The sequence below is a fragment of the Plutella xylostella genome, chromosome 30 (assembly GCF_932276165.1).
Source record: "Plutella xylostella chromosome 30, ilPluXylo3.1, whole genome shotgun sequence".
In the NCBI taxonomy this organism is placed as follows: domain Eukaryota; kingdom Metazoa; phylum Arthropoda; class Insecta; order Lepidoptera; family Plutellidae; genus Plutella; species Plutella xylostella.
The window spans coordinates 5,685,559-5,699,746 of NC_064010.1; the positions used below are offsets into that span (position 1 = coordinate 5,685,559).

At 37.0% G+C, this 14,188-nt stretch overlaps 1 protein-coding gene across 1 annotated transcript; it reads left to right on the top strand.

Moving 5' to 3' along the window:
* Positions 1 to 299: 299 nt before the first annotated feature.
* LOC105395183 lies at positions 300 to 13,266 on the top strand. Its single transcript, XM_048631978.1, has 9 exons — positions 300 to 479; positions 4,652 to 5,063; positions 5,748 to 5,816; positions 6,604 to 6,707; positions 7,175 to 7,284; positions 9,697 to 9,839; positions 10,436 to 10,481; positions 11,428 to 12,049; positions 12,360 to 13,266. The coding sequence occupies exons 2-9, from the start codon at positions 5,004 to 5,006 to the stop codon at positions 12,727 to 12,729; spliced, it is 1,524 nt and encodes a 507-aa protein (XP_048487935.1). The 5' UTR covers positions 300 to 479; positions 4,652 to 5,003; the 3' UTR covers positions 12,730 to 13,266.
* The last annotated feature ends 922 nt before the right edge of the window (positions 13,267 to 14,188 follow it).

Genomic DNA, 14,188 nt, shown 5'->3' on the forward strand with positions numbered 1-14,188 from the left:
TGCTCGCGCCTCTGATCTATAGGTAGTAGGCATCCATTTCATTTATTATTATTTTTTGGGATTAAACTACAATAAATGCATGCAATATGACTGTTCTGACGAAATTTCTAAACGTAAGCTATACAAGCATGACAGAACTAGTGTTGCAAGTATACAAAAGTATTCTCGATTTAAAAATGAATCGAGTACAGAATCGTTTTATAACTAAAAATGGTAAAAAATAAATTCTTCTCAATAGTGAAATATTTCGGTTACACTTTCGTAATAAATTATTTAAAAAAGGAGAACATACATCATTCATCAGCAAGTGACATAATAAAAAACGACAACTGTCAACGAGAATGCTACTCCATCCATGCTTTGCAAATGGCGTCAGCCAAGGGGACGGTCAGTCGCCGTCAAAATGTGCTCGTTTTGTTATAAAGTATTACCCCTAGAATTTTTATTACTATTGTGCACATTCAATCAAAATTAAGGTGGTAAGTACATACTGAATTATCCTAAATTATCTTACAGTACTTACGTAACATATAGGTACATAATGTTTTAATATTAATGTTTCTCGAATATCTATTCACTGTCTCGCTCATTTGTTATGATTCGTTCCCGCTGTCATTATTTACAATCTGTGAAGTATATCCGTCTCTTTCTTGAGCACAGTTTTCTTGTGTTTTTCATTTTTAAGTATCCGTGTGAGACGGAGAGGAGACGAAGAAGGAAAAGCGGGGCCTCAATGGAAAAATATGAACAATTTTCGTACCTCTTAAAAATTATTGATTTTTCATCGTTAAAAATATCAGACGTTGCTAATTGCATATACAGTAGTGTCGCACTGACCCTTGCATTGCAACTGTAAGTACACTTTTTACTAAAATATTTTCACGTATTGGAATCTTACAAGATTAGATATGGGCATGAAAAGTTAAATTTTTCAGCGCATTTTGAAGTAATTTGTGTAGCTTTGATTTTAAATATTTCCATGAGAACGTATTCAGGACCATATTTTCTTATCTAAATATAGTTTAGTGAACATAAATATTGATTTTTTTATATTGGTGCTTGCATGTGTGAGTCAGGCCTGCCGTACTAGAATGTTTATAACATTAGTTGGGGCCTGCGATATACTATTTTGGGATCGGCCAAATGTTGGCTTTGTGCTCATGTTTTAACCATCATTTATAGTCCGTAGTTCCCTGCGTGTTGAGTGGGAGAGGTACTGCCAAGGAGTTGTAGTTTCTAATTTTGTGTTCACTTCCTGATGCATTTGTCGACTCGAACAGGTACTTATCTTCATTAATTATTCTCTTTTTGTCTTATTCTTATTGAAGACCTTGGATTCAAAGTTTTTTTGTTTGGGCCATTTAAGTTAATGCTCGGCTTTATCGGTCAAATAGCCAAACCTAATGTTTACAGCGCCGTGGAACATAAAAAGTCCTGATAAGATATTCACGTTAGGTAAGCAGGTAGGTACCCATTGGTACAAATTGTATGGTAAAACTTTTTTTACTGGCCATTTTTTGCTATTTCATATTTTCTAACGTAGGTATCATTACTAGGTATTTAGTTATATTGATGTTACGATTTATTTAAGTACTCACATTTATTGAATACCCATATATTATTATCTACATAGGTACCATGTTTCATATTTTAAGTTGATAGTGGTTTACGAAAAACGCAACGTGATTCACCAATCTAAGTCAAAGTGCCTGCGTTATCTTTGTTGTGCAAGAATTTGGAACCTCTCGAGAGGAATTTATTATCGCATGATACTTACCTAGGACCTCCCTACCTACCATCCCACAGGTTTTATCTTTTAAGTAGGCATGTGCTATAACTATTATTTTTATCATCATTATTATTCATTCACTATCAATTTGTCTATTTTCTACGAGCACGGTGATTGAATAATACGTAACATTGTTAAAAAATATAAAATAGTATGGTACCTAATTATTTCCCCCAAATAAATGTTTCAATTTCATATCTGTAAAATATTGATACTTTAATAAAGACAAGGGTTCCGTTTTTTGTTATTTATTAATAACATTACGCAACGGACCGCTAATAAATCCCTACCTACAGGAATATATTCCATCATTGTCTCATAATTGTAATTATGAAATATGTCAATATAATACATAATATGCCCTTTAAACTAGATCACAATAGAATAATACCTACCACTCTGAAGATAAGAATGCTCATTGCAGTTCTATAGCACTTACGCTTACCTAAGCATACCTCAAACATTCTCTATCTGCAATCAAAAGTACAAATGCGTCATTATTTTATATCTGTTGAGCCGGCGAGCTACATTTCAGAGTGCTGAATTTGAGGAATTTGAATGCTTACGTAGGTACTTACCTACATCTTTCAACTAAACAGAACAATGTTTTACCTTAAATCTCTTAAGTCTGAAGTTGTTTGAATCGTGTGATTCCAAAATAACAGAGTTATGGACAGTGTGGACTTGTGGAGGTCAAATGGTCGCTGTAAACGTAGACCTAACAAATTACAGGCTACGTGTAAGGAGACCATCATTGGCTGGCCATGGCCGCGATTACGCCGTCTGAAGAAAATAATAGATACCTAAGTACTCACAACGTTTCGTCGGCTTGTAGCCAAACGTCGTAAAATTACAATTGACAGTCCCAATTTTTGGTCTGGATATGATTACTTAGTAGGTCTTAAATTGTATTAGCATCAGCAGCATGGTATACTTTGTACCTTTGTAGCTTGAACCCCTATTTGGGGACCAAGTTCAATTTGAGATTCATAATAATCATCATCATCAATTAAAATCACCTGGTCAAAAACTAAGAAACTTTTGTCCCAAGTTTTTTAACGTAAGTAGACATTAAAACACACATTCGTACTTCACAAACGTAATAAATTATCATAATTATTAATAAATAAGTAAGTAAATCTCCATCGTAGCGAACAAGCAAAATCGGTACAGCGGCCAAAGATTCTCGATTCTGTGTTCCAAGAACACGCGGCTTGGCCCCAAAAAGATGAAGCGTCCAAATATAGCAACTCCATGTAGGAGCCAGGTGGCGTAGACGCCGCCTCGCAGACCCCCGCGCTCGCTATTTCGGGCTCGCCCCTAAGGTCGTTGTCCGCTGAACCCAGACCCCTCCCAGTCGGGTTTTTTACTCATCAGCAGATAAAATGACATTCCCTCTTCGTGCTATACTGGCTGCTCTCCCTTTGTTTTAGGGTCTGGCTATTTATGTATGATCATAATTATTGTAATACTATTCGAAGTCGGTAGGTACCTAGTTTGAATGAATGTTTTTTGATCATATTTTTAAGTTCAGTGTGATGTTTGAAGAATAATAGGTACTTATTCTTGAGGATTTTAGTATTTTATCATTTTCATATTAGGTTAATTAAATAAGGATCTTAGTACTCTAGTATTCCGTAAAGTAACATCATTGTAAAATAGAAAAAAGCGATCGCTGTTGTAATTTAGACGTCAAAATAAATGCATACAGCATCTGAAATAGGTGATGTACTTAGGTACCTAGTTATAGATTAGCTGCATTTTATGACGTAAAACAGATCGCCCACGGTTCCAATAAGGTTCATTGTACCACACTGCGCAAGGGAGGCGCAGATAGGGTCTCACTTGCCCTCTTTTTTCGACGCTAGATATTGATTTTTATGTTCAAGTGCCTTTTTGTTTGTAACAAAATCCTTGTGGGGTATTTTCCGACTGCATCTATCTATCTCTCTCACTCTTGAGTGGAAAAGTTTTTGTAGTGTGCGATGGTGGTGTGTAGGGGTTGTTTTGAAAACTTTGTGCGATGACTTTATAAGGTTTTATTTTACATTGGAGGGCATCAGAGATTTAACACTGTCGCAATCATAAAATAGTGAGTGTTCATTTTAATTTGTGTGCAGTTTATTTACGGTGAACTATATTTTTTTTACCTCAGCAAATTACGAAAAAGGACTAAATTCTAGGCTAGGTCGGTAGATATTACATCTATACTAAATATTTTTAAATTAACTATAGTCGTATCAACTTATAGCATGTTTATGTTTTCATAAAAAATATAGGTGAGAATATTTGTGTCATCTGTTTTGCGATTCTTGCCATCATAATTTTTAATAATCGATTCAGCTGGCGATTGTCCTCATTTTTATTTTTTATGGTAACTTTTTGTAGACGTCAAAGGTCAAAAATTACAAATTGATTGATGGCAGAAAATAAATAAAAATGGCGGTGCTGTGTTTGTTTTTCAGGGGTAGTTTTCAAAATAATTATTTTATTATTAATTTATTTCTTATTAGAATACCTATGTGTAATTAAATTAGGTAGGTATCGAAATTATTCTGTACGTCATGTTTTACATTACAAAAGTTCCCGGTATCTACGTATCTAATAGTTAAGGTACTTTTTGATTCTTCAGGTTAATTTCTTCATAAGATTCCATGAAGTTCACTGCAATGCTGGACTGCTGATGCGGCTTCGGGCTTCTTCCAATAAGTAATTACTGTCCCTGACATCGGCTTTCCTCATCCAGCCCCTATTGGCTCATCTATTCCCATAAACTTTTGTATAGGTTTAGTTTGAGTTTGAAGTTAACCTCCATTTATGTGACTTTAGAAACCTTAATTGTATATTCTCTGTTTGTTTCAGATACAAATCAAGATATTCTTGAGCACTACAGTATTCTTAAATAAACTATATATTATACAGTCTAGTCCCACAAGTTTCTACTTATATACTAATAAAATAGTCAGTAAAACAATCTACTGAAGCCAGATACTTAAGTATTGAACACTGTACTTACCTAAAATAATGAGAGTATATTTTTTACGATAAACTAGTAATAGAGCTGTGATAGTGGACAATTTATACATTTAAAATAAAATAAAAAGTGTGCAATTTTTTACATGAAGTGTGCAATTTCTAAAAGTTTTGATACATAGCCCAAAGACTAGTTATACGGAATGATGTTATTGTGTGCCTGAGTGTGAAGTGTGTCGCGATGGCGCAGGCCCCGCAGCAGTTCTGCGTGCGGTGGAACTCCTACCACACCAATTTACAGGTGAGATACATTGTTTATTGCTAGTTGTTTGTGTGAACCTTCCCTTCTAGGGGAAATGTTTTCCTGTGGAATTTTATCAATTTATATAAAGCATAGATAATGATAATCAAGTGAGCGGTGGTAGCTCAGTCGGGTAAGCGCCCGCTTCTCACGCCAGAGATGCGGGTTCGATCCCGGCGCTGACATGTACCAATGAGTTCTTTTAACTTAAGTACAATGTATACCATCGCTCTTACGGTGAAGGAAAACATCGTGAGGAAACCTACATATCTAGATCTAGCACATCTAGATATGTGAACCCACCAACCCGCAGTGGACCAGCGTGGTGGGAAATGGTCCAAGCTTAGGAAGGCAGTTTAGACCTTGGGGATATGCACAAAGGTTCCATTCGAGAGAGCCAGGTGCAGGTACTTACACCCCCACAGAGAATAGAATAGAATAGAGATAATCAAGTTTCCTGGGTACCTCATTTCTTTTGTGGACTCCAAAGGCTGATCATTAAGTCTTTAATATGCGAAAAAGTAGTGAGACATGATTGAACATGATGACTTAACAAAATAATTATGGTTTTATAATGGTAAAAGCCATGTAAATAATATTTTTAAACCCTTATAAGGCTCTTCGATCAAGCAATGCAAGAATATTTTTTTCTTTTAATAACTTTGCATCCATGTTGGTTTCCAGACGGTGTTTCCGCGGCTGCTGCTGTCAGAGCAGTTTGCGGATGTCACGCTCGCCAGCGAGGGGCGGCAGGTATGTCACCTTGTTCTGTATAATCTTCTTCTTGTTTGCATGAAGAGAAATGTCCAAGTGATGCATACCTGCTATACATTATGGTGCCTTTAGCTCATCCTGAGCAGTCAGAAATCTGTTAATTTCAGATGTTATTGGGATTTTACAAAAAAAAACACGGAATTACTTAATGAATAGACATGTCAATTAATAAGTTCTTGCAGTACAGTAGGAAATAGCAACTTGAAATGATATGTTTGTGTCTGACCATATTCTCAGTTTATACCCCAATAGCAATATCCATAGATTTCAATAGCCCTTTGTTCCCATCATACTAAGTCCTTCTTGTTTTTGTTATTTATAAATATAATGTATTTATCTGTATTATGTATTTATCTACGGACGACCGAATGGCGTAGTGGTTAGTGACCCTGACTACTGAGCCGATGGTCCCGGGTTCGATTCCCGGCTGGGGCAGATATTTGTTTAAACACAGATATTTGTTCTCGGTCTTGGATGTGCCCGTAAAATGGCAACCTATTACATTGGGACTAACATAACAGTCTGGCGAAAAGTGGGTGCAGCAATGCACCTCTGCCTACCCCGCAAGGGAGTACATTAGTACAAGGCGTGAGTGCGTGTTTTTTTTTTTATGTATTTATCTATGTGTTTGTGTAGATATATCAGCTGTTTGACACCAATGTATATCACAGGCTCTGCCTAGTTTGGGGTTGGATGGCCGTGTGTGAGATGTCCCCAAATATTTATTTATTAATTCCCTCATACTGATTCCGTTCTCCTTTGTCAGGTCCGCTGCCACAAGCTGGTGCTATCGGCCAGCTCGGGCTACCTGGAGCAGCTGCTGCTCAGCAACCCCTGCAAGCACCCCATCGTGCTCATGAAGGACATGCGGTGAGTGGGACCGGACATCTTTATCAACATAGATATACCATTGAAGTAAAAAATGAGGTGGAAGGAATCTCGCTAACTAAAAAATGAGGCACAACAATGGCGGTGACAAGAGTTTCAATTTTATCAATGTAAAGGTGCCATGCAGCCCTTTTAAATATGCAAAGAATATACAGGTTTTTCACCAAAAGATTAAGAAAAAAACAAACACTTTATTGAGGGCACACACATCATTATCATCAGTCTGTGTAATCGTCCACTGGTGGACATAGGCTTCCAAGGAGCACAACTACACTCTGTCCTCGGACACCCATTGAACATTGTTTTAGTTTTGTTTGTATAAGGGTGAGAAATCTGACCCCTCTCAGAAGCATTGTTACTATGACAGGGGGGGTCAGCTTTCTTTGCACATGACCATACCAAGCCAATTTATCATTAAACATTACTAATGCATAAAATCTCATCCGCAGGTTCAGTGAACTCCAAGCGCTAGTAGACTTCATGTACAAGGGCGAGGTGAATGTCACTCAGGATGAGCTGCCCAGCCTGCTTAAGTCAGCCGAGGCGCTGCAGATCAGAGGTAATAATAATAATATGTGGGGACATCTCACACACGGCTATCCGACCCCAAGCTAGGCAGAGCCTGTGTTATGGGTATCGGACAGCTGATATATCTACACAAATACATAGATAGATACATATTAAATATAAATATCAACACCCAAGACCCGAGTACAAATATCTGTCTTTAAACAAATATCTGCCCCAGCCGGGAATCGAACCCGGGACCTTCGGCATAGCAGTCAGGGCCACTAACCACTACGCCATTCGACCGTCAGGTACAGTGTTAGTTAGTTAGCAACTAACGTTCAGTTTTGGTAAAGAATTGGCCAGTCAGATTACTTATAAAAATACATATTTTAAATGAAAAATAAGTAAAATCACACTAACCTGGAATCAATATTAAGTCCGCCATTTCCCATTTCATCTACTATCCAATCTATCTAGCGGACATACTGTCATTTTACGGGCACATACGGCCAAGAGCCGAGAACAAATATCTGTGTTTAAACAAATATCTGCCCCAGCCGGGAATCGAACCCGGGACCATCGGCTCAGTAGTCAGGGTCACTAACCACTACGCCATTCGACCGTCAGGTACAGTGTTAGTTAGTTAGCAACTAACGATAGTTCAGTTTTGGTAAAGAATTGGCCAGTCAGATTACTTATAAAAATACATATTTTAAATGGAAAATAAGTTATCACAGTAACCTGGAATCAAACTCAAGTCCGCGCATTTCAGGACCCCACTACCCATTTCAGCCAATCTAGATAGATTGGTCTTTTGGTGATTAACTAGATAGTTAATTTCACCATTACTTACCTATTTGAATTCATATTTGGCATCCCGTAATACACATCTATTACATGAGCCCTTGCAAATTGTTTCTAACATGTGTTTTTTATACAGTAATATATTTTCATTTTTACAATATGATCTTTCAATAATATATCCATTTTCCCTCCCCAGGCCTCTGCTCCGGCGACACAGCTGGTCTCTCGGAGCTACAGAAAGGCCCCTCCACCGCCTCTACTGCGGACTACGCGTCGGCTACTGAGGCGTTGTTGGCACAGGCGCAGACTACCACTAGCAACGGTGAGTGGTCTTATTGTACCGCGTTTCTAGAAGCAACGCTGCAAGTATTGTAGCCATACACTGCGCAAGGATCTTCAGCACATCAACCTGTTGGAGAACGATTGGTAAACCGAAGAGGTCAAAACGCAGTTTCCGAGCACGCAGATGTTAATTATACTAGATTCCCCAAGTGTACGTACTGCACGTGTCATAAACTAGTCATATCTCAACTTTCGTTCATACATTTGGTTCCGTTCAGCTGTCATTATCAGTACAATAATCGGCACGCGTGGTTTTCATTATGGTGTCTGGTATAATAGACGTCATCCTTTTGACTAGTTTTTGACAAGCGCAGTACTTACACTTGTGGAATCTTGTATAATAGCGGCTAGCTATTGAACGAAGGCTCTCCAGGCCTCTGCTCCGGCGACACAGCCGGTCTATCGGAGCTGCAGAAAGGCCCCTCCACCGCCTCTACTGCTGACTACGCGTCGGCTACTGAACTACTAGCAATGGTGAGTCTTCTTATTATTATGTATACCCTTAGGCTGTTCTTAACAGCGTGCCGCATTGCTCCACACGTGGACATACATATGACTTACTTACGTGTCCTATGTCCCCTATATAGGGCAGAGGGCATCCACAGTGACTCCCCATCGCAACCGGTCATACGTATGACAATACGAAATACGAATATGAGACGCGGGAAAATGGCGGCCATCGCACCTACGTGTCCCGCATGCTATTAAAAGGAGCCTTACACCTACCAAGTAAAGTAAGACAGTATTCTTGGGCAAAGACATGCTAGCAATAGAGCGAAGGCTCTCTAGGACTGCTCTGGTGATACTCCTGGTCTATCGGAGTTGCAGAAAGGCCCCTCCACAGCTTCAACTGCTGACTACGCGTCGGCTACTGAAGCGTTGTTGGCACAGGCGCAGACTGCCACTAGCAATGGTGAGTGCAGTAGAGTGATGTTTGTGTGTTTTAGTAAATTAGTAGGATAGAGTCCGACAAAGCTAACTTTGCAACTGGTAGATGGGTTTTGTTTGTTTCTGCAACTGGTATCCGTGTCTGTTGCAAAGGTTGTCATTGTACAGTGCGACAACTTGTAGCTAGATACAGATTTATCTACACAAAACGAAACTTTTCTCCTTAAAGCCTATAACGGTAACTGCTTGATAATAATATTGTATTATGTGCAATAATTAAATAATAATTTGTTGCCTAGAATGACTATGAGCAATTCGATTCTAAAAAAAATCTTAAGCAACTCATTAAAATTCTATCAAATTAGAATCCATAAAAAAGCAGACAAGAATAATTTCTAACCTCAAACTTCTCTTATTTCCCCCACAGGCCAAACCCCCCAACCGCCCACAAAGCCCTCCAACGGCGCGGGCAAGAAGCGAACCCCGGACAGCGCCGTCAAGGAAGAGCTGGTGGAAGAGGATGGATTGTTCTACGGGGAACTGGATAATGATCAGATGGACTACCATGAGGTGAGGGGGACATAAAGAAGGAAGATTATATAGGCAAAGTAGGGTCGACAGACATAGAATTGGGAAGGACACAAACTGAATTAGTGGAGGAAGGACACAAAAAGGAGGTAGACTGAGGTAAAAGGGAAAAGAAAGTAAGAGGATGGGGTGACAAGTTGTGATATTGGTGTTTAGACCAGTAATAGTTCCAGGAGGGATGATCATTTCTAATAGAGAGCTGGACAACGACCAGATGGACTACCATGAGGTAAGGGGGGGCAGAAAGTGGGGGTAATAAGGGTGATAGGGAGGGGATGTTCATTTTTACGGACTGGATCAGATGAATTACCGCAAGGTATAGGGGTCAGGGTCAGGGTTACAGGAAGCCTGATGTTGACGGTATCATCATATTGAAGTGAAGGGGTATAGAGGGATAGGAGATCGAAGGGGGTTGGTATGTTACGGGAGCAACCTTAAAATATAGCAAGAGTCCTATGACAGCTGTCAAATCCATACGTTTTATTTGTCATTTGTTCATTTTCAAGGAAAGCTAGCCCATTTTCCGCGATAGCAATTAAATACTGCAGATTTTATAGTGTATTTCTTATTATTTTCAGGACGAAGACTCGGGGAAACCAGGCAGCAGCCTCGGACAGCCTTCTGGTGAGTCTGAGACCTAGATAGTGCACCTACATAGTATATAATAACTTTACTGATTCAAACTTGGCTTAATTGAACATTTGAACAGCACTTTTAGGCGCGGATACAAGAAGTACGGGTTTCTAGAGGGTGTCTTGCAAAAGTGGTGCATTGGGAAGCACCTATTTTTTTTTTACGAATTTCAAAAATATTGACCTTCTGAGTCATAATTTTTTGGTTTACTATGTATAATGTTCCACTTTTGCAATATCCTTTAGGTATAATAAAGCTTATCATTAGGGTTTTTGGTGATGGTAACAAAAAAAAGCTTTTCGTGCAATTTAATGTATTATTGTAGTTTTAAATAATATTGTCTGTTGTTTTTGTTTCTATCACCAATTTGTTACTTTTTTTAAATATTTATTTTCAAAATCAATGTTTATTTGCAATGTGACTTCTTTATGTCACTTGCTTTTAAAAAGGTGTAATTTATTTTTATTTGTTCTTGTGACTGTCACCAACGTATTTTTGCTTATATTTATATTTTAAAAAATTATTATGCATGGATTATTATAATAAGTATGGCAAATAAAAAAATATTGTGGTTGTGGTAAAAAAATAAATCGGACCATAGACAAATGTGTGTGAAATCAAGAAGAGCATATTGTGAATGGACATTGTGAGAAAAAAAACAAAAAGCATTAATGTCTGTAAGGTAGGCCACATTTTGTATCTTTGAAAAATTTATAGCATTTGATATTTTTACAGTAGAAAAAAACCATGAATGTTTTTTTAATTGGTCCCGTATTTTTATTCTTGTTTTATTTAAAAAAATGAAGGACTATCTTACAGACATTATGTCCTTACCTTTTTATATTTTTTTAACACAATATTTTTTTGTCTACCAAAAAAACATTCATGGTTTACAAAAGTTGACCACAAAAATTAACAATCATTTTTTTTATTGCAGCGCGCTCTTTCTTGCGAGTAAAGCCCGAAAGCGAATTGTTTTTCCAAAACAAACTGCAGAGCTTAGCCAAAAACAACTCAGACTACATCGCCAAACTAGCCAAAATGAACCCCGCGCAGATACACAACGAATTCTCAAAATACGGATTCAGCACAACAGAAGAAATAAACGCGAAAAAACAACAAACATCCGACAACGACTACTACAAGTCGTGGCTCGAGCAAAACGGAGAGCTAGAGGTCTCACTCCTAAAAGCTAGCGACCGGAAAAAACCGAAACCGGAAACGAAAACCGGAAAATCCGAAGTGGAGCTCATACCGAAAAACAAGAGCGCTATCGACAAGGCTTTGAGTTCCGAATATCCGAAAGCCGAATTGTTCCCACAGATACGCCGTAGGGGGCGTCCTCCAATTTTTAAAGACAGGAATGTGGATATTGGGGAAACGGTTTTGAAATCGGATTTGGACCAGTTTTTGGAAGGCAAAGAGATCAGTTCTTCGGGACTGTCGAGGAAAGATCTGGAGAGGGTTATGATGGGCAAGTTCAATCCTAATAGACGGTATTCTAACGAGGCGATGTGGGCCGCTCTTATGGATGTGAAGAAAGGTGGCAGTATTTATAGGTAAGTGTTTTTATGGCATAACTAGTACTTACCTATAAAAAATCAATATAGTCGTAAATGCCTACAGCCTTTTGCTGTAATTTTTTTTAGCACTTTACAAGACTGAAATCCCCTAAAAGATAGTCAAAAGATTTTATAAGTTATTAGTCGTTGAGATAGTTACTTCCAATTTTGCCATATTTTTTGCTGAATATTTTACTCATTGTTATAACTGTAACCTTACACAAAAACGATACAGCATATTAAAATACAATAAATAAACGGCTAATTTTCCACATTTTAACTCTCGTGTTTAATTTTCTTGTTCCAGGGCGGCGCAAACACACAAGGTCCCTAGAAAATCCCTCCGCAACTGGATGAAGCGATGCCACATCAAGTCCTCTTTCCCCATGCCGCAGCAACTGAAACAATTCGTAGAAAACAGCAAGAAACAGAAAGAATTCAAAAACTTCGAATACCCGCAAACCGAAACCGAACCGAAAATGGCCGATACCGAAACCGAAATGGCTAATTTCGAACCGGATATCGATTTCGGGAAACACTTTCTGTTCTCCAATTCTAATCAGGTGTCTAGTGAAGATGATGCGGGGGATAAAAGCGATGATGATAAGGAAGTCACTCCAGTGAGTAGTGAGAAAAACGATACACCAGATGCAGTAGATATGTCGGTGAACGAATAATTGCACTGATGTAGTTGAACCAAGTTGTATGACTCACCAAAGACAGACAAATAGTAGCGGTTTTCATTTAAAAATCTTTTGTCTTCATCAAATTGACCTAAATGCCCTACCCCGCAAAGGAGTACAGTTTATGACGCATATATCTGACCCCCCGTTTGGTTTTGTTTAGGTTTACTTTGCTAGGAAGTGTCACCTACCTAATATTCTAAGGGGGTCACTTATCTGTACAAGGCAAAGCAAGTGTTTAAAACATTAATGTCATAAGAAATAAATACTTATTACCTTTATTGATTTCTATTAATAAGTCATTTTTATAACAACTTATATTAAAAATCAACAAAGAAATAAACCAAAAGAAGTTTAAAATTTTAAATTTTTAATGTTTTCAAAGTGCTGGCTATCTAACTAAAAAGTATTGAGTATTTAAAATACTATTTCGATTACTTAGGTACTTATGTTTCAAAAAACTATACTTAATTTTCATTTTGTCCAAAGTTTGTTTTATTCTTGTTTATGTACTATTACGTACCCAAAGATTTCTAATTATAATTTTATTTATTTTCTTGTTATTCTAGTATTTTTAAGAGATTGACCTAAGATTAAAAAATACGGCCTTTTGAGAAAAAAATTAGTGCTTGACTGGACTGCGTCCAAATTATTTAAAAGACTTGAAATATAAACTAGTTTTTAAGTATTATAAAATAACTGTTTATAGTAAGTAATTACGTTTTTTTTAAATGTAAAAACAGTGATATTTTTTACAAAAAAAGTGATTGATGAATATAAATTATTATCGTTTTATAAAAGAAATATAGTTCTTCAAAAATATTTCATGATAAAAATATGAATTCTAAAAGAGTAGCCATAATTGGTAGGTATTACATACATAACATTGCAAAATGAGCAATCAAAAAAATCTACTAGGTAAGAGTTTGATAACACGTGCAGAGATAGCGTGGTTCATAATAACTGTGTATGACGACAATGAGTGCAATAATTTGACTAAAATCGCATATTAGTCATATTACCAAAGATAAAAAATATAATTAAAAATCTACTGATGTTGGAGCGAAAAATTATGACTGTTTTTACAACTATACCTATTAGTTGTTAGGAAAAAGCTTATTTATAAATAGTTATTAATTAATTATTAATATATTATTATAGAAAAAAAGTAGTAACTTAATTTATTTGTCGAAAGAAGTACTTACTTAATTTTATGCCACCAAAAATATTTAATTTTAGCATTTTAAGTAAAAAGCCAAAGCTATGGTTTTCTGTGTTCTTATTATTGTTAATTTTAAAATAATTATACTTATTATAATATATGTAAGTATAACATTTAAGAAAAATACCGGTGATGGCAGATTTTACTTACTTTTCAAAGTTTTGATGAATTAGATTTATTTTAATTTCATTGCCGGTATTTTGTTTTACTATTGAGAGATATGTATATGTA